At 43.6% G+C, this 27,478-nt stretch overlaps 1 protein-coding gene, 1 non-coding gene and 1 pseudogene across 5 annotated transcripts in view; all 3 read right to left on the reverse strand.

Moving 5' to 3' along the window:
* Positions 1 to 18,442, reverse strand: part of Gm4036 — a 137,464-nt pseudogene extending 119,022 nt beyond the window's left edge.
* The window catches only part of 6030426L16Rik, a 57,736-nt gene that overhangs the window by 15,942 nt on the left and 14,316 nt on the right, over positions 1 to 27,478 (reverse strand). For 2 of the 4 annotated variants that reach the window (XR_001780512.1, XR_001780510.1), the window contains one exon: positions 18,458 to 18,498. This is a non-coding gene — a transcript (RIKEN cDNA 6030426L16 gene). Of the gene's footprint in view, positions 1 to 18,108; positions 18,170 to 18,371; positions 18,548 to 27,478 lie in introns of those variants that run through there. The other 2 variants (XR_001780508.1, XR_001780509.2) reach the window with 2 other exon arrangements.
* Positions 15,309 to 16,586, reverse strand: Gm46305 (predicted gene, 46305; the record flags this gene model as incomplete). Its single annotated transcript, XM_030247015.1, has 1 exon — positions 15,309 to 16,586. A coding segment is annotated over one exon (1,278 nt), but the record flags the coding sequence as incomplete, so codon positions are not given.

Below are 27,478 nucleotides of genomic sequence, written 5' to 3' on the forward strand. Positions count from 1 at the left end.
CCCCCGTAGATGCCTAACAGAGACCTGGATAAAATATTTAATATGAGGGACCTCATTTTAGCTCTCCTGGAGGCACTGAGACAGCAGCAAAGATGTGTGATGGGCTCAGTGGTACACACCCCGTTACAGCTGTCATTCATTAAGCAACCGAGCCAGCCTTAGTGATGTTTAGCTGTCTGGGGGAAAAAACCTGACCAAAAAAAGGAATGCTTACACAGTTACAGAAAAATCACTGTGTGCTCCCCTGAAGAAATACCTACCTAGCCCTGGCCATGAAACTAACCCAGGCTTCATTCAGACAGCCCTACTTTCATCTTTTTAGGGGGGAGGAATGAGGGTCCCTGGATCACACAGCCACCTCCCACTTGTTTAAAGCACTTCACATTCTAGCAGGGATTAGATCTGACAGACAACAGCCTTGGGGCATCAAGGACATATGATTTTACAGTAATGGGAATTGGGGGAGGGGGCTAACAGCTCCTACCTCTTCTCCCAGGGTCTGTTATGCTCTTATTGTCCTTAACACACTGAATTGTAAATTAAGGAAAGAGCAAACACATTGCTGGGAAACTCTGGGAAAATATTTAACCAGAGCTTGGTACTGCGAGTAAAAAGCTTTGCTAACAGCACAGATGTGCTGTCACTGGGAAAGGCCCTTGGGAGCTCCAATGTCCCATTAACCACAGCTCAGTGTTGGCTAGGAACACGCATGGTACAGTTCATCCCACCACGCAGCAATCTCATCAGTCAGATTGCCAAACCTCAAGTACTGCTAAACATAGATCCTGGAGGGAAGGTGGTGGGAGACGTGGGTACCAAATCCCTAGAAAGTCCTGGACTCAGGAGAGACTGGGTGCATCCTCTGTGAATTTAAACTTCAACAGACCATCTGGGCTTGGCTGATGGAGAGCCTGTTCCATGTCAGGTGGAACAGACGGTGGCAGGGGGAAATCAGCCTCAACTGTGCTCTTCCTTACGGTGACCGGCAGAATATTGTTCCTTGTCCTCCTCATCCTCATCCTAGTCTTCCTTGTCCTCGTCCTCGTCCTCCCCCTCGTCCTCCTCCATCCGCTGTAGGTGAAACTCAAACAGCCTTAGCCTCCACTTCAGTGCAGCCCTCTGCAGAATGGCCATCAGCTGCAGGAGATGCACCTGGAGCCACACAAGCTGCACTGAGTCTGCACGGACACTAGAGGGCGCAGGATGGCAGATTCCCTAGCCCTCTGCACACACCCCTTTCAATTTCTAAACTAGGCAAGAAAGCATAGTAGGTCTAAAGGAGAGCTTCTCAATGGGTGGGTCCCAATTCCTTGGGGATTGCAGGACTCTTCATAGGGGTTGCCTAAAACTATCAGAAAGCACATATCTATATTACGATTAAAACGATAACAAAACTTACAGTTATGAAGTAGCAAAAAAATAATATTTTGGTTGGGGTGACCATGACATGAGGAACTGTATTAAAGGGTCACAGCATTAGAAGTTTGAGAACCACTAGTCCAAACTAAGTAAGTCCTTAGGGTAAAATACACAGTTATTGGGCCCGCTTGGAATGCAATGGGTTAAATCCAACAGGCTGTGGACATTGTTCACCCCCGTTTCTCTTTCCTCTTTCCATGTGGTTGTGGGAAAATCTCATATTATATATGAATGTTATCATATTTCTTGGACAGCGCTGGGCAGTACCAAGGACTCTGTAGCTGATGCCACCACACAGGGATCCTATTCACAGCAGTTAGCATCCTATGGCATCCGATGATCACGTTACTCACTGATACTGGGAGTGAGAGATAATGTGTTGCCATCCCACAGTCCTCCTCAGGTCCAGAGACCTATCCTGCAGGGCTACCTTGGACCTATCTGGAGAAGCCAGCTATAAGGTACCAGAAGCCTGAGTCCAGCCAGGGATGCAGAGGTTACAGTGAGAGAGATATCCTCTTCTGAGTGGGACAGCAGCCAGCCACCCAGTGAGATCTATGGGAGGGAGACTAGAGTGTTACTGCAACCTCAGCCTGCCATCTGAACCATAGATCCCATGTCACGGTACTAGTCACTGCAAAACCATCCTGACTCCCAAGCCACATTCCAGGAGCGCACACTCTGAGCTCCCCAGAGCCTCAATGACTGTTTAAAAAAAAAGGCAGCAGAGCCATTGAAATGACTCCTTGGGTAAAGGCACAAGCCACCAAGCCTGATGACTTGAGTTTAAGCCTGAGAACTCATGTGGTAGGAGGAGAGAACTGAATCCCAGAGGTTGTGTCCCCTGACCTACATCACTGGATCACTTGCCCATCACACACAAACCAATCCATATGCATAAACCTTAAGCAACAAGGTAAAAGTGCAATGTAAAAGGAGAAAAAGAGGAAGTTGGCAAAGCTGCTTGGAAAGCCCCACCCTACACTGACAGACCTCTCTCCCTCTGCTCTTTCCCAAGCACGAGAGGCCCCACAAGAGTTGGGGAACCAGAGAAGGTGGAGAAAAGAACAGGAAATCCCCAAGTACTTTTTCTAAATAAAAACTGCTACTATAACAGGATGGGAGACATGTGGGTGACTCTCCTCACTAAGCTAGGCTCATCTGGGTCACACCCACTCCAGTCACCCAGGAAGCTCCTACTCACACCCTGCAGCCTGTTCAGACACAAACATCCCATCACTCCTTGGGGGAGGATTTCTCATACTCCATGATCACGCTCCCCAACATCCTGAAAGGCATTTCTGACCTTCTGTTAAGACACTTTTGGGACATCATTACTGTGTTTTTCCCCCTCTTTGGACCCTGGTAAGTCTGTTTCAGCCCCAGGGTCTCTGCACCTGAAGATCCTCCACCTCTCTGCCCTTCTTGCTGTCTGTTTCAGAGAGGGTCAGTCCTTGGGTATATGTGCTTTCTCTTGGAAGAGGCCTCTAGGATTAGCATCAACCTTCATACTCTGGTCCTGCTTTGTTCAGAGCACTTCCTCAGATCAGACACTGAACTCTTCTCTTCTCTTCTCTTTTCGTGTGTGTGTTTGTGTGCAGGTATGTGTGTGTGTATGTTGCACACTATATTAGTTAGAGTTTTACAGCTATGAACAGACACCATGAACATGGCAACTCTTACAAAGGACAGCATTTCATTGGGGCTGGCTTACAGGTTCAGAGGTTTAGTCCATTATCATCAAGGAGGGAACAGGGCCTCATCCAGGCAGGCATGGCGCAGGAGGAACTGAGAGTTCTATGTCTTCATCTGAAAGCTGCTAGCAGAATACTGACTTCCAGGCAGCTAGGATGAGGGTCTTAAAGCCCACACCCACAGTGACATGCCTATTCCTACAAGGCCACACTTACTCCAAAAGTGCCAAACCTTCTAATATTGCCAATCACTTGGCTGAGCATAAACAAACCATCACACACACCCTCATAAACACACACACATGCACCCTCATGCACACACACATGCACCCCTATGCACATACACACAGGCCTGCTTTCCCATGCAGGATATAGAAGTCAACATGAGAATGTTTTTTCCTTCTTTTTGCTTTCTTTACTCTGCACTTCTCTCAAGACAGGGTTTCTCTGTGTAGCCCCGGCTATCCTGGAACTCACTCTGTAGACCAGGCTGGCCTCAAACTCACAGAGACCCACCTGCGTCTGCTTCACGAATGCTATGATTGAAATTGTGTGCTACCACTACCCAGCTATCTTTTTCGTTTTAAAAAAGATTTTTAAATTTCTATTCACATGTACGTCTGTGTTTATCTATGCTTAGAGAGTAGGGAAGAAGTCAGGGCTCTGGAACTGAAGTTACTGGTGGCTCACAGAGACAGATGTGGGTGCTGTGAACTGAATTCACAGTACTAGTTGGTTGTAAGCGCAGAGCCAGGTCTACAGGCCTCAGAGTCTTGCCCCTATTTTTGAGTCAGGGCCTCTCAATTAACCCAGAGAGTACTATTCACCATTTTGTCTAGACTAGCTGGCCAGAACTACCCTAGAATTGGTTCCTGTTGTCTCTATCCCACAGTGCCAGGGTCTCAGCAAACAAGGACATATGTGGCAGTTTTACATACAGGGAGCACTCCACTTCTCAGACTGTGGCTTCTTGCATTTCTGTATTTAATAGTTTACCACCGTGAGCCCCCCACAGTACCCCCAAACAAGAGAGGGTACATAAACGGTTTATAACTGTGAGTCAGGGCTGCATGACATTTCAAAGGCTCTGCAGAGGCCCACAAGACTCTTCCTACCCTGAAGGCTCAAACACTTTGTGACCTCCAGGGTTAGGGACTCAGGAAGGAATGTGAGGGATGTGGGTGAATTAGTCTTCTAGAAAGCTCCATTCTGGCACAATAGTGACAGTAGAATACACACTCAGGAATGTGTCACACTAGGGGCTGTTGACTTGCCAGATGCTGATGTCCCTCCTTTTGGACAGCAATCCAGCTATGGGGTCCCAAGTAAGGCTTCTTGTTCTTCCCAAGAGGTCATTATCATCAAAGATGCTCATCACCAGACCAGACCTTTTACAGGCCTCTGCTTCTGTATGGGACCAGCAGGACATCTGGGCAGCTAGTTCCCTGCGGTGGAGGAGGGGAAAGCAAAAATCAATGTGTGGGTGTGTGCCAGGGCCAGAGCTAAGGAGAACTCACTGCCCTGCAGCACACAACAGCTGCCCAATGAGGAAGTGATAGTATCCCCACAGGGACAGAGGTTGGCCAGCTAACATGGAGTACAACCAAGATGACCAACCCAAGCAGACTAGGAAATGGCAATGGGGATAGCTGGAAAGACATGAAAGGCAGGGCAGATCCAGGTCCTCACGTTCCTCACCTAATGTCCAGCTTTATGGAAACCTTAGGGAATTAGCAAGTCAAACATCTCAGGATACAATCTATGCTCAACTGCACAGTAGAAGCTCAAGGCTGAGCCAGAGGAACAGACACCTGTATTATACAAACAGTCTTCTTCCTGTGGGCTGAGTCCACACCTGTGGTTTTGAGACAGGGTCTCATGTATCCCAGGCTGGACACTGAACTCATTATGTAAAGGACGATGACCTTGAACTCCTGATCCTCCTGCCTCGATTTCCCAAGGGCTGAGGTTAGAGCCATGCACCACAGCATGCATTTTGTGGTGCACTTAGGGATAGACTTTAGACTTTGGTGAATCTTAGGCAAGCATTCTACCAACAGTCTTAACTAACTCCAGACTATCCTCCCTCCTCTCCCTCCCCCTCCCATTTTCATGTGACAGAGTCTTTTTTTTTTTTTAAACAAGGTTTGTCTGTGTAACCCTGGCTGTCCTGAAACTCGCTCTGTAGACCAGGCTGGCTTGGAACTCACACAGATCCATCTACCTCTGCCTCATGAGTACTGGGATTAAAGGAGAACCTTACCACCATCTGGCTATGATAGTCTTTCTATTCAGCCCAGGCCAGCCTTGAATTCAAGACACTCCTCAGTTGACTAAAATTACTGGAGCACAGCATGCCTTAAGTGCTCTTTTGAAGGATATGTAAGACATTGCTGCAAGCAGGAGAGGGCAGAGGCCTCCAATTCGTTCCCCCAGTCCCTCTACAGATGGACGTCTTGTGCAGTCAGTCCTGGTGGGATTGAGTCAGAATAGGCTTCTCTGCCTTGCTGCTCAGCACTCAGGCTCAGGTTGGCACGTTGTCCCAGGCTGGAGGCAGCAGGTTCTTTGGGGTCCCTGAACCAGCTATGGAATGACTCACACATGGGCTCCTGATTGGCTGGGATGACAGGTCATAACAACTGTGCTCTGATGCTGCAGGCCAAGAAGCCAGCAACGGCCTTTCCCCAGTAGCCAGGGGAATGGCATGGGGCCTCTAGGACTGGTTCTGCATGGTCAATGACTCAGGTTGCCCGGGCCAGTGGCCAGCACCCAACACTCCTGGGAGGGTCCAGCAGTAACCCAGGGGTGCTGAGCCAGGCCTCGAAAAGAACAAGGTAGAATATCTCTCATTGTTCCTGACTGAGCCTATGTGTGTCCCTCTCTAAAAGGAGCTGCAGTTCACTGTGTCAGGCTGCAATGGGACATGCAGATTTGGTGGTCCCTGGGTCAATCCCTGCCTACAGCCTTCCCTTCTACCCATATGTTCTTGCTACCTTGATTTCTCTGAGTCCTGTCTCCTTAGCTGTAAACCAAGAGTGAAGGTCCCTGTGTGTGGCGTTTACAGCCTATTTCTATGAAAGGAAGGGAAACAGAAGCTATGAGGAGACAGAGAAACTGAACCACCAGGCAAATGCTCGGTGGGGACATTGGAGGACTTTTACTGTGAAAGACCACAGGCTTCCTCAATGAGCTCCATCTGAGTACAGCACCCTGTGAGGAGGGAAGCCACCGACCTGAAAAGCTTCTCTTACAGGTCACACCTAGCGCAGTGGCATTAAAAACCGTGTTCTGTGCTGGTAAAGAGCCTGGGGTCACTGTGATCTGGAAGCATTCCTAGGTAGGTCCAGTGACTTCCTAACTCCTGTACTTCAAAGAGGAAATGAGGGGAGGGAAGGAAGGATGTAGCCAGGCAGACATCAGGACAGGGACCGCAGATCTCCTGTTGCTGAGGGGCAGGTCTAGTACAGGGGCCCAAGCACCAAGGGCTTGCTAGACACAGGGGTGGGGTTTCAGGAGGAGGAAGGCCCCTTCTCTCATGGCAGCAGGTATCCTGGGAAGTCCATGCCTACTGCTTGGGAACAGGAGTGTGAGGGTTAGGGACCCTCAGGGAGTGGCTCACACTTCATTCCATACATGTTGCAAAGTTTACAGACACACACACACACACCAACACCCCTCCCCCAACACAGAGATGTGTTACCTCACTGACTACTCAGAGGCTCCCATCCCTCCTGGCTCCAGTGAGAGCCCAGGAGGAAAAGCTGTTAGAAGGAGGACTCCTTAGAGTACCACATAGGACTCCGGAAGATATCCCCCCTGGGAGCTCGCTATTCTTACACACAGGAATATGAGTCCTTTGCTCATTCATTCATCCAGCCACCAAGTATGCATGGACTTGGCCTGAAGGTGTGCTGAGCGAATGACCCTAACCTTGGGCAGATGGAGAAGATGCTGACGGGTGGACGGGAAAGATGGATGCTCAGAGAAAGCCTCAGTGTGCTCAGAGGTGAGTCACTATGACAGAGAGAGCACGAACATGTGGGGAAATTAGGGAGGGAGGGAACAGGTCATTACCTACAACCACTGAGTTGTCACTCAGTACATGCTGAGCTCTGAGCTATAGGCTGTGACTCATTGCAACCCCATCAGAATGACCCATCTTCCCATCCTCTCTGGCCACGAATATCTCCACTGCTTCTGTCTCCAGCCCTATGGCTGCCACTGGGCCTTTTGCTCCCACACCTTCTTCAGGCTCTCTCTGAGCTCACATCTCTTACCTCCTGGAATACTTTGTCAAAATGGGAAGACTCTACACACAACCTCCGAAGCCTAACCTCTTTCCAGCTTTACTTTTTCCAATATTATAATGAGTTCAATGCCCAGGCTTTACTTTGCTTTTCTTTGCCATTAGAAGCCAGAGCCCTCAAGCTCACTAGGGACAGAGCATATTCTTAATACACGCTGAGCACAGCCATATGGCCTACCAAAGTGGACAGCTGGCAACAGGCTGTGACCCAGACTTGTACACGCTTTCATGCACAGGCAGGTGGGTGGGAATGGAGGAGGTGCCAATCATCAGAGGGATCTTTCTACTGATCATCCTCTGACTTCTGACCCCATAGCAAAGTTCTGACATAAGAACTGTCTGACCCAGACTCTCCTCATTCAGTGCCGAGGTGTGTTTGGCTACAGAGGAGTCACTGGGTGTACACCAAAGCATCCAAGGGCCTCAGGATGAGAAGAGACACTATAGGCTAGAACTTGTACTCCTCTGACCTCGTTGTCTGCTCCAGCTTCCAGACATCAGTTTCCAGGCTTGACTGGACCCTACGATATAATTGTGCATGGATGGCATCTGGAGTCGAGGACCCTGGGGCCTGGAGGCATGTATGCAGGTGACATTCAGTCATATAGACTCAGAAACTGCTCTCTTTAGCCCCAGCACTGCACACGATATTCCATCGTGTCTATTTTTGATTGAGGGGACCCAAAGACCCTCTTTCCGAGGACAAGGGCCTCTTTCTGGGTATCTCCTTCAGACTCACTGACAACCTGGACAGAATGTCTATGGAATGTGGGGGAGTGAAGAAAAAGGCAGCAGGAGATATCCTCTCCCTCCAGAAGGTGAAGGCCAGAAAGGAACTCCATCCACAGGAAGTCCTGAGGACACCCTGTGCCATGAAAATCCCTCTTTGAATGCTGTAGGAGCTTGAGTGTCTTGGGCTGGGGGTAGGGGTGAGGGAGACCCAGCCACTCCCAGGTCTGCTGGGAAGTGCTGGTCTAAGTCTCTAGGGAATTAGTTGCATTTACCAGAGCCAGGGACAGAAGTGCTGCTTGACATTTGCCTCTGCATCTTGCAGACCTCTTGAGGTAGCAGCCATTGGGATTAGAAAGAACCATGACACATGCACAATCTCTGAAACAATGGTGGTGATGCTGGCCTCATGGTTAAGTAGGCCTGGTTCATCCTGGTACTTACAAAGTTCTTCTTACCTCTCAGCCTCAGTTTCCTGACCTGTCCTCTGAGATCACTGAAGAGACTGTCCCCACAGTCTCTGCAAATGGCACCCCTTTCATCCATAGCTCTAATGCTCTGCAGGCCCTTTGGCCTCAGGTTGACTTTTCTAGGACCAAGTGGAGGCCAAGGCAGAGCAGGGATCAGAACCACTGGGGGATGATGCACAGGCTCGACAAGCTGCTAGACCATACCCGTAAAAGAAGACCACAGGTCACATAGTGCACTGGCACCAGGGTGAGCTCACAACATCCCTTCACTTGCCCCAAGTACCCAAGCAAAACTGAATGTGTGTGTGTTTACATGTGTATGCACGTGTGTACCATGTGTGCATTTGTGTATGCATGTTCTATGTGTGTGTGTGTGTGTGCATATAATTCCTATGATCCTCCATAGGAAGATGAGAAGCCTGGTGAGATACTGCTCACCCTCAGCTGCAATAACATTGTCACAAAGCCAGTGTGGGTGACAGTCATAGCCATGGCTCTCTGGACTCGGAATATTAATTATAACTCAACTGGTGACTGGGCTATCCAGATGCAGCTGTGTGTGGCTCCTGGACCTTTTTCCCTTGTGGTCATTAGGATGCTTGATGGAGCATCCTGGCTGAGCTTAGGAAGGCTCAAAGGAGCACCCAAGGGTCCTGCTCTGGACCTTATTGGGAGTGACCCGAGCCAGGCCTTTTCCTCAAAGCCCATATTGCCCAGACATGCTTCCCTGGCTCAGAAAATGGCACATAGAAAATGTACACATGGAGTAAAAATATATCCCAACTCAGACAGCACACCAGCCTTCACCACTCTGGGCAAAGATACACAGTCAGCATCATGAATATAACTTAGCCCCCCTGTAGAGCCAGCTCTGAAGGCCATCTCTCTTCCCTGTCTGCTCCCCACATGGGGACTGGAGGCCTCTTCCCAGTGAACAGTATTATGGGACTGTTCCTAAATAGTCTTGTACCTCACTCAAAGCTGTCATTGTCCCCTGAGACCCTCAGGACACCAAGGAGGGAGGCCCAGTGTTACCTCCATTTCCTTGAGAGGGAAAATGGGGCTCACAGGGAGGCTAGTAATTGACTCAAGAGCTAAGTGGCAGTCAGAATGGGTCGGGAAAGTCCTTTCACCCGAGCACAACTTCTCTTCCTAGGCTACAGCATTGTCTCAGTTTCCCCTTATGGTGCAGAGTCTCTCCATTCACAGTAGTGGTCATACTTGCAATGTTCTTCCTGAACCAAGTACTGGTTTGCCCCAGAGCCTGTTTTAAAGAGCAGGAGGACCTAGGATTTCCCTTGCTCTGCAGACTGGGGGTAGGGGTGAGGACGGTGTGTCTGCCCTCCTCCCACACAGCCAGGTTGACTGGGCACCATGAAGTCAAGAGGGCATCACTTCATTCATTACCTTGCATCAGTGCCTAGCCAGGAGCTATAAACAAAGCAGGCACTCAATACCCAGTGCTTTACAAAGGACTACCCCTGAATTCAGACTCAGACCAAAAATCCAAGATCTGGACTAGAAAAGCCATGCACTTCCCTAACAGATATGTGCACATTAGTGTGGGAATATGTATGTTAGTGCAGGTGCCCGAGGAGGCCAGAAGAGGTCACCAGATCCCCCAGAGCTGGAGTTACCAGTGATGGTGAGCCTCTCAACATGGGAGGAAATGAACTAGGGTCTGCTCAAAGAAAAGTAAGAACTCTTATGCATGGATCCACCCCACCAGTCCACATATGTATTTTTTATTAGATATTTTCATTATTTCATTTCAAAAATTATCACCTTTCCTGTTTCCCCTTTGAAAATCACCTATCACTTCCCCCATTCCCTATGCTCCCCAACCCACACACTCCAGCTTCCTGGCCCAGGCATTCCCCTATACTAGGGCATAGCACCATCACAGGACCAAGGGCCTCTCCTCCCATTGATGACTGACTAGGCCATCCTCTGCTACATATGCAGCTGGAGCCATGGGATTCTTTTTGGTTGGTGGTTTAGTCCCAGGGAGCTCTGGGGGTACTGGTTGGTTCATATTGGTGTTTCTCCTATTGGGCTGCAATATGTATTCATATGTATTTTTAACTGACTTTATTTTAGGGCAGTTTTAGATTCATAGAAACATTGAGAGAGAGGCACAGAGACATTCCCTGGGCCATCTGACCAACACCCTCCACCAGAATGGGGCATCTGTAGCATGGACAATCATTGCCCTCACTCAGTCTACAGGCTACACAGCATTCATGCTTTGAGCTGCATGTTGTGGGTTCACAGATGCATGTCCTCTACAATGTATACAGACCAGCTTCACTGACCTCAGATACCCTGTGCTCCACCTTGTCCATATTTTCTCAAAGTGTTTCAAAGCCCCCAGATTTAATAGGTCCCAGGAGTTCTGATTTGACACTCATGGGGTCAAAGTGCAGGCAAATGGTGGAACCTGTGGAAGGTCATCAGACACACAACCTGGTGGTTGCAGCAGAAATCACCAGGCAAGTAGGTATACAAACAATGTCAGCTACTGATTTCCTCATCCTGCCTTCCCCACAACCTTGGTCAAGAGCCATGCTCCAAGGGGCTCACTGGGGGAGAAGAGACTCTAGGACATGCCTTGTCACTCTTGGCTATGTGGAACACCCACAATGCAAATTCCTCAGCCCAGGCCCTACTTATGCGTTAACCCTTGTTAACCAAATTGATCACAGAGTACAAATGACATGATTTCATGCAGTCAGGAAGAAAAGTGAAATCATGATACTTGCACAGAAACAGAAGGAACTAGAAATCATTGTTAAGCAAAATGAACGAGAATCAAAAAGGGAGGTGTGTGTAGGCGTGTGAATGTTTGTATATGGTGTGTGTGTACATGTGCTGTGTGGTGTATGTGTGTGTGTGTATGTGTGTGAATGTAAGTATGTGTGCATGTGTATGTGTGGTGTATGTTTATATGTGCGAATGTATCTATGTGGTATGTATGTGACTGTGTGGGGGTATGTGTGGTGTGTGTGCATGTGTATGTGTGTGAATATAAGTATGTGGTATACGTGCGTGTGCGTGTTTTGGTGGGGGCATGTGTATGGTGTGTATATTGTGTTTATGTGTGTGTGCTTGGTGTATGTGTGGTGCGTGTATGTCTATACGTGTGGTGTGTGTGTATATGTGTTAATGTACGTATGTAGTATGTGTGTGTGTGACCTTATTAGCAGAGACTCAAAAGGACTTTCTTCCTGTATCCCAAGAAAATGACTGTTGGCCATGTTTCTGTTTTGTCTGTTGGGTTCTGTGGTTACAAGTTTGTAAAACCAAATCTTACTTTCAATTACATTTCAGTCATTGGGCACAAGCTGTTTTTACAGCCAACTTGTTGTGGTAAATATTACTTGTGGATTTCTTACCACCACATAAATTATAGATGTATGAAATAATAATAATAATAATAATAATATGAAGAGAAAAAGAAATGATAATAATCTAATAAGAAATAATATGAAATAATAATACTATGTATATATATAAATTTAAGAAATGTAGATTTTATATAGATTTATAGATAATATATTGATATATATTTATTGATATATGGATAGATATATAGATGTATAGATATGTACATATATAGATTAATAGGTGATATATAGGTGTATAGATTGAAGATATATAGATGATATATAGATATATAGATGAATAGATAGATATAGAAATATGTAGATCAATATATCGATATATTGTTGTAGGTTGAAATGTTACATAAGGACAGATCACTGTACTGACTGTACTGATGAAGATATATAGATGGTATATACATATATAGATGAATAGATATAGAAATATGTAGATCGATATATCAATATATTGTTGTAGGTTGAAATGTTACATAAGGACAGGTCACTGTACTGACGTAACATGACACACAACTACAGCCAATGGCCTGTGTCACAATCATCTGAGCTGACTAAAGCCTGAAGGTGCATTGGACATATCTCCAAAGTAAGAAATTCAATATTGCTTAGACCAAGCTAAAGTCCCCAATTTACATATCTATCAATCTGGTCTGTCTTCATTCATAAGACATGAATAAATACATGCTGGAAAATTACAAAGTCGCTTACCCTGTCACCATCACGTCTTTTTTTATTAATGATGACTCCAAGGGTAGTGATAAAAACAGGTGTCTCACAAAAAGTGCCTCAATTGGCTACCCATCCAGTGTAAGGAGAAAGAACAACCTTGGGATAAACCACACATCGGGTTAAATCTAAGCTGAATACTTAGCTTAGCGCCATTCCATTCCATGACCTTGGTACTCGATAATGTAATAAGGACCAACATTTATCACTCTCTGGTTAATGACTCTGAGCTCATTTATACTGTCAAAGAAAGTCTTAAATATTCCAACAAAGCTACATTACAAGAAAAACACTCTAACCCCAAATGTATGGAGAGGACAGAGTTCCTTAAAGAGGAAATGACCAAATCACTTAGAGAAATCCAGGAAAACAGAAAAAAAAAATGTAGAAAATCAATGAATGCCACAAAGAAGGCCAAGAAAACACAAAACAAAATGTAGAGGAAGCCAAAATTCCTATAAATAAAGCCAAGAAAGAAGACACCAACGGGTGAAGTAAACAAAACTATTCAATACATAAAAGTGGAAATAGAAGGAAAAAAGAAAACCAAAACTTAGGAAATAGTGGAAATAAAAATTTAGGACTGCAAAAAGGAACTACAGAGGCAAGGTTCAACCACAGAACACAGACATGGAAGAAAAATCTCAATCATTAAATAAGCAATAGAAGGAATGGGTAAATCAGACAGTGAAAATGATAAGTCTAAATCTTCCTGATATAAAATATCATGGAAATCCAGGACATTGTAAAAGGACTAAACATAAGAATACTTAGGATGAGAGGAAGGAGAATCCTCGCTCAAAGTTTCAGAAAGTATTGACAACCAAATCCTAGAAGAAAAATTTCCTAACATAAAGAAAACACAAGAATCATCAAAACACCAAACAGAAGGGACCAAAAAATAAAGTCTCTTCTCTGTGTAATAATCAAAACATACCGTTCAAGGAAAGAATACTAAAAGCTGCAAAGGTAAAAAGCCAGGAAAAACATAAAGGAAGATCTATTAAGATCACAGATGTCTTCTCCTTGGAGTCTGTAGATGCCAGAAGGGTTTGCACACATGTGCCCCAGAAACAACAGATGCCTGGATTTTAATATGTAAAAAAATGACTACACTGTAAATAGAAAAAATTAAGATAGTCCATGATAAACTCAAATTTAAGCAAACATACAGACCTACACAAAGAGATAGAGGTAGAATCTAACTGAGGAAGTTAAGGATACACGGGTAGTAAATAATCTCTTACTGTCTACAAAAGAAGGGAAAGCACACACACAGCCCAACACCAACACCACCCACAGCTGCAACAACAAAAAAATACAAGGAGTTAGCAATCACCATTTATTGACTCATTCAATAAAAATAAGTTTTGATTTGGGAGAAAATGTAGCTGTAAATTGGCCCAGGACTTTGAGGTTTTTGTGTTTGAAAGCTATACAACTTTCTGTCTCAGGTTGGGTGTGGGCAGTGGGGTTTTGAAGATAAACTTCTGAGTATACTTTTGTGTCTCTCACTGATCAGTAGTGACTTAATTCCAATAAATTCTTTTTTTTTTAAATTTTTTTTTCCCAGACTGGGTTTCACTGTGTAGCCCTGGCTGTCCTGGAATGCACTCTAGACTAGTTGGGCATCTAACTCAGAAATCTGCCTGCATCCACCTCCCGAGTGCTAGGATTAAAGGAGTGCACCACCACCACCCAGCCCAATAAATTCTTATCCTTTGCATTGTCCTGGAGTGTGAGTTGTGTTGAACCTCAGTGGACCCAACAACTTAAAGGCTTTACCACACTGCTGACATTCATAGCATCTGTCTCCAGTATGAATAGTCTCATAAAAAGAATATACATAAAAAGAAGCTCAATTAAAAAGCTTCACCATACTAAATAGATTCACAATGTTTCTACCCAGTTCAAATTCTTCCATGATGAAGATGACTACAAAATTGTGCAAAGGCTTTGCCACATTAAGTATAATCAGAGGGTTTCTCCAACAGCCTTTCAATGGCTAGGGACAGATCTCATGACCAAACAAACTCTGAGAAAAGCAAACATTTAAATTGGGGTTTCTCTGCTGTGCAGTTTGTCTTGTGTGTGCCTAAAGAACTATGACATACAAAGGCTTTACTACGTTCATAACATTCACGTGGTTTCTCACTTGTATGTGATCTTTTGTCACCTTAGATGACCGTGACATCAAATGCTTTACTACACCGATTACCTTCCTAAGGTTTCTGTCTTCTATGTGTTCATTAAAAATAATGGAGACTATAGAGTTGTAAAAAGTCTTTATTTACCACATTGATTGCTTTTATGAGGTTTCTTTCCAGTGTGGAATCTTTAACGTTTTGAAGATGAGTGGGATATGCACAGGCTTTAGCACACTGACGACATTCATGAGGTTTCTATCGAATATGGGTTCTTTTATGATTATAGAGACAATAACTTTGTGAAAAGTCTTTTATCACATTGATTACGTTTCAAAGGTTTCTCTCCATTATGGGTTCTTTTATGATATTGGAGACAACTGTGACCTGCAAAGGCTTTATTTACCATATTGATTACATTCATAGGGTTTCTGTCCAGTATGTGTTCTTTTATGACGTTGGAGATTACTGTGACCTGCAAAGGCTTTACCACAATGATTACATTCATAGGGTTTCTCTCCAGTATGTGTTCTTTTATGTTGTTGGAGAAGACCGTGTTGTGAAAATGCTTTACCACATTGATTACATTCATAGGGTTTCTCTCCAGTATGTGATCTGTGATGACATTTTAAACTACTGAGTCGTGCAAAGGCTTTACCACATTGATTACATTCATAGGGTTTCTCTCCGGTATGTGTTCTTTTATGATATTGGAGAACTTTGTGAATTGCAAAGGCTTTACCACATTGATTACATTCATAGGGTTTCTCTCCAGTATGTGTTCTTTTATGATATTGGAGATGACTGTGACCTGAAAAGGCTTTACCACATTGATTACATTCATAGGGTTTCTCTCCAGTATGTGTTCTTTTATGATATTGGAGACAACTGTGACGTGCAAAGGCTTTACTACATTGATTACATTCATAGGGTTTCTCTCCAGTATGTGTTCTGTGATGACATTTTAAACTACTGAGTTGTGCAAAGGCTTTACCACATTGATTACATTCATAGGGTTTCTCTCCAGTATGTGTTCTTTTATGACGTTTTAGAAGACTGTGTTGTGAAAATGCTTTACCACATTGATTACATTCATAGGGTTTCTCTCCAGTATGTGTTCTTTTATGACGTTGGAGAACATTGTGACCTGAAAAGGCTTTACCACATTGATTACATTCATAGGGTTTCTCTCCAGTATGTGTTCTTTTATGACATTGGAGATGACTGTGTTTTGAAAAGGCTTTACCACATTGATTACATTCATAGGGTTTCTCTCCAATATGTGTTCTGTAATGACATTTTAAACTACTGTGTTGTGCAAAGGCTTTACCACATTGATTACATTCATAGGGTTTCTCTCCAGTATGTGTTCTTTTATGACATTTGAGATGACTGTGTTGTAAAAAGGCTTTACCACATTGATTACATTCATAGGGTTTCTCTCCAGTATGTGATCTGTGATGACATTTTAAACTACTGAGTTGTGCAAAGGCTTTACCACAATGATTACATTCATATGGTTTCTCTCCAGTATGTGTTCTTTTATGACGTTGGAGAAGACTGCATTTTTTAAAGGCTTTACCACATTGATGACATTCATAGGGTTTCTCTCCAGTACGGGTTCTTTTATGACGTTGGAGATGATTGCATTTTTTAAAGGCTTGACCACATTGATGACATTCATAGGGTTTCTCTCCAGTATGGGTTCTTTTATGATATTGAAGATGACTGGGTGTTGGAAAGGCTTTATCACATTGGTTATGTTCATGTGTTTTCTCTCCAATTTGTCTTCTTTTATGACATTGGAGATGACTGGGACATGAAAAGGCTTTAGAACGTTCATTACATTCATAGAGTTTCTCTCCACTATGATTATTTACATACCTGCAATGAAAATTGGCACATGTGATATGTTTACTACATTAATTTCCCTGTTCAATCGTTTCATCAAGATAAATAAAGTTTACAAATTGGTCTAATGATAAAGATGTACCAGATCATCTGGTTTTATCACTTTATATTTTCATGGTGTTCTCCCTCATTATGGGTTGTTTTGCATCTTCGAGATATCTGTGATGGTTATTACATGACTGATATTTATAACATCCTTTTTGTATGGGATATTTACATGATGTATTTCATCTATATGTGGAAAATGGAACAACTCAAAGCTTTATAACACTAATTACTTTCATAATTTTTCCTGTAGCATAATTATACCACATTTGACTGTGCACCAGGACAAACAGAAGAATTTCCAAATTCCTAGTACCCATAAAGATTTTCTACAGTGTGAGCTTGGGGAAGTTCCCAGGAAAATTAGAAAACCAATTGATTACAAACTTTATCATATTAAGAATGTCTACCAAAGATAGAATCTGACATATTTTCTCACTTTTCTGGGATAGAAAGCAGTACATTGCTTCTTTCAATATCCCTATGCTCAAATGGCTTTTATCCATTGTGACACATGATATATATATTAAAAGAAAAATAACAGATGAAAGGTTTCCACATTGCATTCACACTGTTTGACTTTTTGTTCCTCATAGACATGTAATATATGAATTAAGGTTTCTCCTATGACAATACTCTTGACTCTCATAAACAGTACCCTAAACAAATGATCAATTTCACTATAAGAATATGAGTATCACCAACTTTCCCATGGATTATTTGCTAATCTGAAGGTTTTGGATATATATTTATCACTATTCGATGTGCAATATCTAAGTCTTGTAAGTCTATACACATTGTCAGATCAGTATAGCTCTAATGGAGGTACAAATTGAATAAAGGTATCTCTTAAGGCAATGTTTCCTTGTCTTTTTTTAAAAAGGAGGAATGCTTTGATAGATAAATCAGATAACTACATCGAGGCAGAACATTTTGTTAAGAATATTATAATTAGGGCTACCGAAATGGTTCAGTGGTTAAGAGCAGAGAATGCTCTTCTGAAGGTCCTGAGTTCAAATCGCAGCAACCACATAGTGGCTCACAACCATCAGTAACGAAATCTGATGCCCTCTTCTGGAGTATCTGAGGACAGCTACAGTGTACTTACATATAATAAATATATAAATCTTAAAAAAAAAGAATATTGTAATTATAGTTACACTTGAATTATTGACATTTTACACTCCTGCTTTTCTATAGCTTCCATAACATAGTAAAATTTCTTCAGAGGCATAATTGCATCAGCTTGCACATGAAAATTACCTTTCATTTCTTCTTGAACTTTGACAATGTCCTTCAATTTGATGGTTTTCCCAAGTGTAGCCTAAAAGACAGTACCAGAAAAATGAATGATATAGTATTGAAAATAAGGTAAAATTCAAGGTACTGTGAATTTTCACATCACTGGACACTATTTATTCAACTCAATCTTCCTTGTTCTCGATTGAAATAACAGAGCACCATCACTCACCAAGAGACATGTCTTCCCACTATTTTGAAAAGCAAAAGAAAATTCACAGTCATACCTATAACCGTGAGGTTCCAGTAGGTCTCCAGCATCACATCTTTGTAGAGACTCTTCTGGGAAGGATCCAGCAACTTCCACTCTTCCCCAGTGAAGTTCACATGCACATCATCATAAGTCACTGCATCCTAAAATATCCCATACATGTGTACATCACAAAGCATGGTACTGAAATCACTGTAAAGTAAATGTACACTTCCTTGACCATATATTCATGTAATTGTGGTGCTTCCTCCACTGACTTCCTGACACAGAAGTTATAATCTAAGTACCATAACATTTTAAAGGAAATTGAGTTGAAAGGTTCACCTGTGTTGCTTATGAACATTTTAAATAAATAGGGTAAAGTCTTTCGAGAGGAATTCCAATTGAGAGGGATATGTAGGGTGAAACAGATCAACAGTACTGAGGACACATCCCAGAAATTGTAAGAAGAATCACTAACGAGAAAAATCATGGACAAGCAGGGTGTATTTGTTCATGTCTTTAATCCCAGAGTCACGGGCAGGTATACGTCATTGAGCTGGATCCCTGTCTGTTCTATGTAACACATTCCAGGACAGCAAAAGTTACATTTTAAGACCCTTACTCCACTGCAAAAATCAACCACGGAGACAAAAATGATAGAAAGAACTCAGTTGTTTACTACAGTTCCTACAAAGAAGAATACATTCCCTGCACTTCTGTACTCATCTAGCAGAAACAGGAAGTGTTACGCTTTAAACTGCAACATTAGTAAAACTTTACTAGCAATCAAGGCACATTTAATGGACCAATGGACAGATGAAAATATTAGTAATATAAGTGTTGAACATAAAAAGTAACATAAGGCAGGAGAGAGCTATAACTCAGCCGTGGAAAGCTCTTGCTGGTCTTCCAGATAACAGTGGTCAATACTAGCATTCACGGGACCCATGGCTTTATGAACAGGAGTTCTGATTCCACCTTCAAACAACACTAACGATGAGGCACACATGATATTCATATTCACGCACACAGGCAAAACACTCCTATTTATTCAAAAATTTCAAAACAAACACAAGAGTTTAGGGAAACATCAACACCGTGAATCCAATGACTCTGAAGCCACAGTCAGTATTGATGTCATGAGCATATGCCATCCTAAAAAATAGACTATAACCTATGTGCCCAGGGGGTAGACAGAGGGCCCCAACCCTGCTCAAAGGAGAAACAGAGGAGATTGGGAAGAGGGAGTCTGTGAGGGCAGGGACCTAGAGTAGGGACAGTGATCAAGGTGATAATGAATATCTAAATTATAAGATAAACAAAAAAAAGGAAAGAAAGAAAAAGGAAAATTTTGAGTGAATATACACTTTCATCTTCCCCAAGATGAATCTAGAAAGGCTCCTGCACTGTTCAAATGTCTAACGTCTCTGCTGACACTCAAGGCAATATCTTGACAGCCACATCTTGCAAAATCAGAAAGCAAGATGTATCTTTCCAACATAAAATGGCACTGAATACGCCTTCCCATTCCAATCGATAGGAATGTGCACACAGGGAGAGAAGATTGGACAAAGGCAAGAAAAACAGCAGGGCAAACAACAAATCCTAGTTTTGTCTCAAACACATTGGACTTCAATTCCTAAAGGCATAGATGGTGCTCTTCCTGTAACTTCTCATACATCTCTCAGTTTGGGTACTTCATCTCCCTGTAGCATCTCTCCAAGGCAGATTTCTCAATGCATTATTTTTCTCCACAACCTGTGGTCACAAAATGCAACTCAAGCATCAACCTCACCACTTAAATGCAAGGAACTCTCACAGAGCCTTCCCTGGGATCCTGACTCTGTCAAAAGATGGCTGGAGTGGTGCTAAACTGAAACCATAGAGAAAGAATCTATGACCATGGTATTTTCATCTTTCAGTTTCCAGAAGTGGCACAATGTGGATGATCCTGTGAAGTTTGGCTTCTAAATTAATGGACCCTGCCTCGCTTGGACCACATTTGCAGCAGGTTTTGTTTAAGGTTCCATCCTGGGATGAGGAAACACTGTGAATACTCCTCCCATTAATTTAAAACATACAAGCAGGAGGAAGTGCTACACTTAGGGTACCTTCATAGGCGCATCCCCACAAAGGCATTTGCTCCACTAAGTTCATAGCCACTTTATTCATAACAGTTAGAAACAGGAAAGAATGCAGATGTTCCTCAACTAAAATGTGGACACAAAAACCATGTTTCATTTACAAAATGGAGTGCTATTCAGGTGTAAAAAACAAGGACATCATGAATTTTGCAGAGAAATGGGTACAATTAGAAACTAATATCTGGAACGAGGTAACTCAGGCCCAAAAGGTCATGCATGTACATACTCACTTACAAGTGAATAATAACCATAAGTACAGAATATCCACACTGCACTTCATAGAACGAAAGAAACTAATCAAGACAAGGCACAAATGAGCATGGTTGAATCTCACTCAGAACGGGGTATGAAAGAGACAGAAGAGGCAGATGGAAGGGAGAAACTGGATGGGACAGTAGTTAAGAAATAAGAAGGGGAGTGTTAGGAACAATTGTGGTAAGAGACAAGAGAATGCCAGAGAGCCAGGAAAATGAAATGAAATCAGCAGATGGTGGGAGGGAGCGGGGTTAGGGTGGGGGCACCTGTAGAATGTGCCTGAGACTATGAATGGGAGGGCACAAATGAGGCTAGAGAGGTGATCTTAACTGAGATAGATAGCATTGAGTTATGGACCAGAAGGGGTGACATCTTGCAGTCAGGCAGAACCAGCAGTGAAGTGTTCAGTACACCAAGAAAACCAAAAACCGTTCCTCCCAAAATTTGTTCTGTCTGCAAGTAAGGCAGGCACAAAGTTGAAACAGAGACTGAGGGAATGGCCAAACTATACCCTGACCAACTGGTAACCCATCCCATGGGCAAGCACCAAGGCTGGCATTACTGAGGATAATTTGTTATACTTGCAGATAGTAGCTTAGCATCATTGTCCTCTGAGCGTCTCCATCTAGCATCTGACTGAAACATATGCAGAGACCCACAGCCTAACATTGGACAGGGCTCAGGGATTATTTTAAAAGAGTTCTCGAAAGAATTGATGGCCTCTGAAGGAAAAGGAAGTCCATGAGAAGACCCTCTGAGTCAACTAACCCAGAACCTAGGAGACTCTCAGAGATGGAGCCACCAACCAACGAGCACACACAGGCTGGGATGGAGGCCCCCACCATATATGTAGTGGATATGATGCTCAGTCTTCATGGGGTCCCCAACATCCAGAGCAGGGCATGTCCCTTAAGCTGTTCCTGTCTGTGAAAACTGTTTCCATAACTGGGCTGCTGACCTCAGTGGGAAAGGATGTGTCTAACCCTGCAGAGACTTGATATGCCATAGTTGGGGGATACTCAAGTGGTCCCCACCCCCCATGGGGAGATAAAAGGGAGTCAGTGATGAGGGACTGTGGAAGGTGGAATGGGGTGGTTGTACCGATTAGAATGTAAATTGAGTAAAGAAATAGGAAGATTGAACAAAAACATATCAATAGAATAAAAATATGCAAATCAAGCAATAATTTTTAATCAATACTCAATATTTCAGGGAATAAGCCAAGTACAAAGATTTTTTTTTTTGGCCAAAATATCACACAAATGACTTCTTCCTAAAGTTTTCAATGTAAATTGAATAAAGAAATAGGGGAAGTCGGGTCATGGTGGAGCACGACTTTAATCCCAGCACTCAAGAGGCAGAGGCAGGGGGATTTCTGAGTTCAAAGACAGCCTGGTCTACAAAGTGAGTTCCTGGACAGCCAGGGAGACACAGAGAAACTCTGTCTCAGAGGAAAAAAAAAAAAAGAAATAGGAAGATTGAACAAATACTTATCAATCGCATAAAAATATACAAATCAGGCAATATTTTTGTTTGTTTGTTTGACCTACTCAATATCTCAGGACATAAGCCAAGTACAAAAGTTTTCTGTTTTTTTTTTTTTTTTTTTTGGCCAAAATATCACAGAAATGACCTCTTCCTAAAGTTTTTCAGTCTATTTTCCACTGAAATAGTATGACCTCAACTTCGTGTGGCTGCATTACTATCAACACTCCAATCTTCCAGACCCTATGGGAACAACTGATTAAGCTCCATGTACACGGACACATTTCTGACAGACAGGTCACTGACACAAAGAACAGCAATGACACATCCTAACAGCGGTCTTTCAACCCTTCCAATGGGAGTCCTGAGGGTCTTGGGGTTCCAGTCAAAGCATCAAGGTTTTATGCCCAACTCACAGAAACTGCAATGATCAGCACAGAGCCTATTGCAATGCAAACACACAGAGGTCTTTTTTATAAGCTCAGTAACAAGGACTCTCAGCAGTCAAACTCCCATTAGGTACAAACTGAGAGATCAAGTCTAGAGGTTTTGAGTATTTATTGTAGTTACAACAAGAGTGGGGAGTTTGCATACAAATCGTCTGGCATAATGTGCAGGAACCAAGCAAGGGAGGACAAAATAAAAAATCTGACAACCATAATGGGTAAGCTGTTTCTGTTTTTGTTTTCTATAGGAGGTCTTAGTTATCTCTATGTAGCTGACCCTGCTGATGTACCTTAACTGGCTGTTGATAAGGGGATGTTGTCATGGGATTTTTGCTGGAATGTACAAATGTACATTCTCAAAAAGCAAACTGTTTGGGATTTATAAACACATCTCTGTTCCCGAGCCCCTGATTATCAACAGAAACTCCTGGTTAACCACAACCATGCCTGTCTGTAGACTAGACTTTGTCCAAAGACCTACCTCACTATCTGTTACTGCAGACACTATTATCAGCTGCCGTTACCACTGGAACAGAGGAGCAGTGGAAATTTCCTCTCCTCCTGTGCAAGCCTCCTATAAACACCATAGACAATCCCCACCTGCCTATCCATTCCTGCCTGATCCCTGTGTCTCAGCCCCCACTTGGGCAGATACTCCCTGTTCTACCACATTCCATGCCTGAAAGGACACAAGGTAAGGTTCCTTAGATCAACTTCATGATTGGTTTCTTAACCCAGATTCAATTTTCCCAGTTGTTCCAACATTGTATGAAACACCATGGGCTGCTTGACCTCTCTCCTGACTATGTCTCCTTGTGGATTACTAAGATCTTCTGTTCCTGCCTGTCTCTTCTCCCAGCTTTTAATATCACAAAGCATCCCCCTGTTGACCATACCCACAAAATAGGTCAGTAAGATAGGAAACTGTCAGTGAACACACTCTTCAAATCCATGCATCAAACAGTAACCCAGGAACAAAACTCCCACCCAAAAAGACAAACCCAGAGGCCAGTACCTAGGTCAATAATCACCCAAACAGAGATGGCTACACACCAGCATAGCAACATAGAGAGTAACAGCCAGGAACAATTGCAACCAAGAAATCCAAGCTCTCCCATCACAGCAGGTCTGAGAAATTAAAGCATGCAACAGATAAAGTGCAAAAGAGGTTGTTTGGGGGAAGGGAGTGGAGTGAGAACCTGGGGAAGGGATAGAAGTACACAAGAGGACCTGCAGACAGACACACAGACAGGGAGGAGAAAGAGAGCCATGAGGGGAGAGATGACAGAGAGTGTGCATGTGCAGAGAACAGAGACAGGGAACAAAAATAGAGAGCTGCTATAGCTGGTGGTCCATGTATATAAAGCACGCCTGACAACAGACACAGGGGATGGAGGCAGGAAATGACATAAGCTGTTGCTAAGTCCCTAAGAGCAGGACATGAGATTACCTGTACACTGACAACTACAGAGGCAAGGTTCACCCACAGAACAGGAAAGGAAGACAGAATCTCAGGGATTCAAGATGAAGAGAAAAAATTGATATCTCAGTTAAAAAATGTGGATTCTAAAAGTTTCATGGCAACAAACAATTGGGACTTCTGTAAAATATGTGAAGGTGAAATTACAAACAGTCGAAATAGAAGAATATCCTCTCAGAGGTCTATAATTTTTCAATAAAACCATAAAAAATTCTGAAATTATTAAAGTCCCTTTGCCAAATAATAATCAAATCACTAAACATATGAAGTAAAAGATATGAAAAACTGCAACAGAACAAAAATTAACAAAACTTAAACAAAACAAAAACAAGTATAATGTATGAAATCAGACCTATTAGATTTTTACCTGTCTTCTTAATGTATACTAAAAGACAAAGGGGTTTGGACATGTGTGCTACAGACTCAAAGAAACCACCCTTGTTTTCACAAGCCAGCCTAACTAAGGTCCAAACGATATGGGCAATGATATGGAAGTTATCAGAGGTCAATCCCTGATGGAGCAAGTGAGGAGCAACACGAGAGACCTCACAGGTGCTCACATATGGCTTATACTTCCCATCCAGCCCCAGAGAGGACTCACCACCCCAGCTTCCACTGCTCAGCACCCTGCCCCTACCCTCTGTGGGCAGTAACCCTGTGCTCACCATGTCTCAAATTCAGAGCTTCCCTGAGGTCCTCTCACAGCACCCAACAGCAGAGTCAGAGCAGGACACAGAACCATTCAAGCCTGCAGAGCCAAAGTGAACTTGGGGAAAGGCACCCATAAGATCCCGCCTCCTTGTCTGACTGGCAGGTCTGCCTGTGGAGATCTTGATTGGCCAGTGGGTCTCACCCTTCCTCAAGGTTAAAGTGTGCTTCAAGTCCAGGGCCACACCTTTTCCAGATCTCAGGTGTGGTTTGCACTACATTAGCATTTGAGCCAGCCCACCAAGACGACTCTCACCCCTCCCAGCCCTGGGGGAGAACTTAACATTCATGTGGGGCATTTGGCTATGCATAGACAGGTTGGTCTACAGTTGAGTGGAGGTCTGAACCCGGGAGGGTGATAATTCACCTATGTGACAAGGAAGGCATCAATTCCCTCATGCTTCTGGAACTCAGGCTCCTGCCTAAGTTACTGTCCCCCACCCCAACCCCAGCCACCACAAGAGAAGCCTGGCTACAAGTCATGTAGGCAATGTCCCAAGCTTCTGACCTTCAGGCTAAACTCCTCCCCAGTTACCTAGCAACAGTAAAGACCATAAAAAGGGTTGTTCAGCCCCGCCTATCTCTCCTGCTCTCACTCCTTCAATCTCTTACCTCTCACTTCTTGCACTCCTCTCTCCTCTTTCCTTTCTCTTTGTGTTCTCCTCTCCTCTCCTCTCCTCTCCTCTCCTCTCCTCGTCTCCTCTCCTCTCTCCCTCTTACTCTCTTTCTATCTAGCCTCCCCCTTTCTAGGCTTCTAGGGGGGCCTCTCTCTCTCTTCTACCTTCTCTCTTTCTTCCTGCCTTTCTATAATAAAGCTCTAAAACCATAGAATGTCTCTGTTCATCAAGGCCCACTGTGCTTGGAGGATGGGATAGGCTTTCTCGTAATGAGCCCTTTCTACTCTCCAGATGGAAGGCCTTCTTGTGCTCCAGTCCAGATCCACTGTGCTCTCTCACCGGTGTGGGAACCTCTCATCCCTCATCCCTCTCTCCCGTAACCCCAGGGCTTTAGGAAAGGAGCCCCGGGGCTCCCAGGTTGGGCTGCCCCTTGTTCAGACCCAAAGAGTGGGTCAAAGGCTTAGATGCCGACCTGGGGCTGAGTTGAATGTATGGCAGCTCTCCCACATCTCTGTCCAGAGCATAGGTGGAACTCTGGCAGTGCGTTGGCCTTCCTCCCCTTTCCTTTCTTCCCCAGGGCCCCCTTTTAGTTCCCAACACATTCCAGCTCAGGCTAGTCAGCTGCCTGCTCCTGTTTTCTGTGAGCAATGATCCTGCATTAGCAGGACCTGACTTCAGACCTTGCCTGAGCTTGCCTCACATCACTTGCCTTCTTCTTCCTGAAATCCAGGGGAAGAGCTTGCATAGCCCATTACCCAAGGTGCAGTGGGGTTATCAATCTGAGTGGGAGGGTGCCCAGGCAATGAACATTAAAGAGGGATTTTAGGAAACAAGAGTTTTGTTTGTGGCTCAGTGCTGGGCTCAGGGAGACTGCAGCTCCCTTTCCCAGATGATAGTAGGTACCAACCAACCCTGGGAGGAAAGCCAGAAATGTAAGGGAAACACTGTTGAGCCATCTTGTTAGCCAGCACATCGCCATCTGTGGCAAAGTAGAGAAAAGCCACAGTTGTATTAGGACAGGTTCTCTAGATGAACATATCTCAAATCAGAATGAATTTCTCTGTGGATACAGAAAGGAAATTTAATAGAATGTCTCTCTAATGCCTAATATAGAAAGGCTCTCTGCCAAGGGAACTTAGAAAAATCAAGGACGGGTTATCTCATGTTGCAGGATATTACAGCTGATATTCACTATGTACTAGAATTCTGAAGAAATAAGTATTTTTCAATGCCAATTTTAAAAATCAAACTAGCAAATCACCTTTTCTAACATACAAAAATAGGGCAAGTATAAAAAATGAAAGAACAATCCTGTTCATTGTCTTTTATGTATGTAGGATGCCAAAAGAATCTATTGCCTAGATTGAAGATGGATCTGATGATCTCAAAAGATCAAGATTAAGAAATGGTTTCTCACTTCAAAAGGTATACTGAAGACATTTCCCTCACAGTAAGCAGGGTTAGACTTAGGGTTAGGCTATTAGAGGGTTACGGTTAGGATTAGGGTTCTTAGTGTTAGGGTTTTTAGAGGCAAAGCAATGGTCAGGAAGCGGGGGTGAGCTGAACTGGAAGGTTTATTATTTATTTGTTATTAATTTATTCTTTGACCATTTCATATGTGCACAAAATATATCTTGATTGTTTCTATCTCTCATTCCTCCCTTTACTACATCCTCTCTGACACTTCCACCGTCATGTCTCCATTGTGTCTTCTTTTTCCTCCTAGTTTCCCCATTTCTCCTCCCCCTCCATCCCCTCCTCCTCCTCCTCTTCTTCTCTTCCTCCTCCTCTCCTTCTTCATCACCATCACCATCATTACTAAGGTCACTTAGTGCTGCCTGATGGAATATTACTCAATATCTGTTAGGCTGGATCTTGTGCATATAAATGGAATGGCACTGCCCAGGGTGCAATGGTCGCATTATATCCAGAAAACAAGTGTTTTACCAAATGTGTCCTCTGATGCTCTTTTTAGCCCCTCTTCTGCTCTTCTGCCATGTTCCTGT

This window comes from Mus musculus, chromosome 12 (assembly GCF_000001635.26).
Source record: "Mus musculus strain C57BL/6J chromosome 12, GRCm38.p6 C57BL/6J".
NCBI lineage: Eukaryota > Metazoa > Chordata > Mammalia > Rodentia > Muridae > Mus > Mus musculus.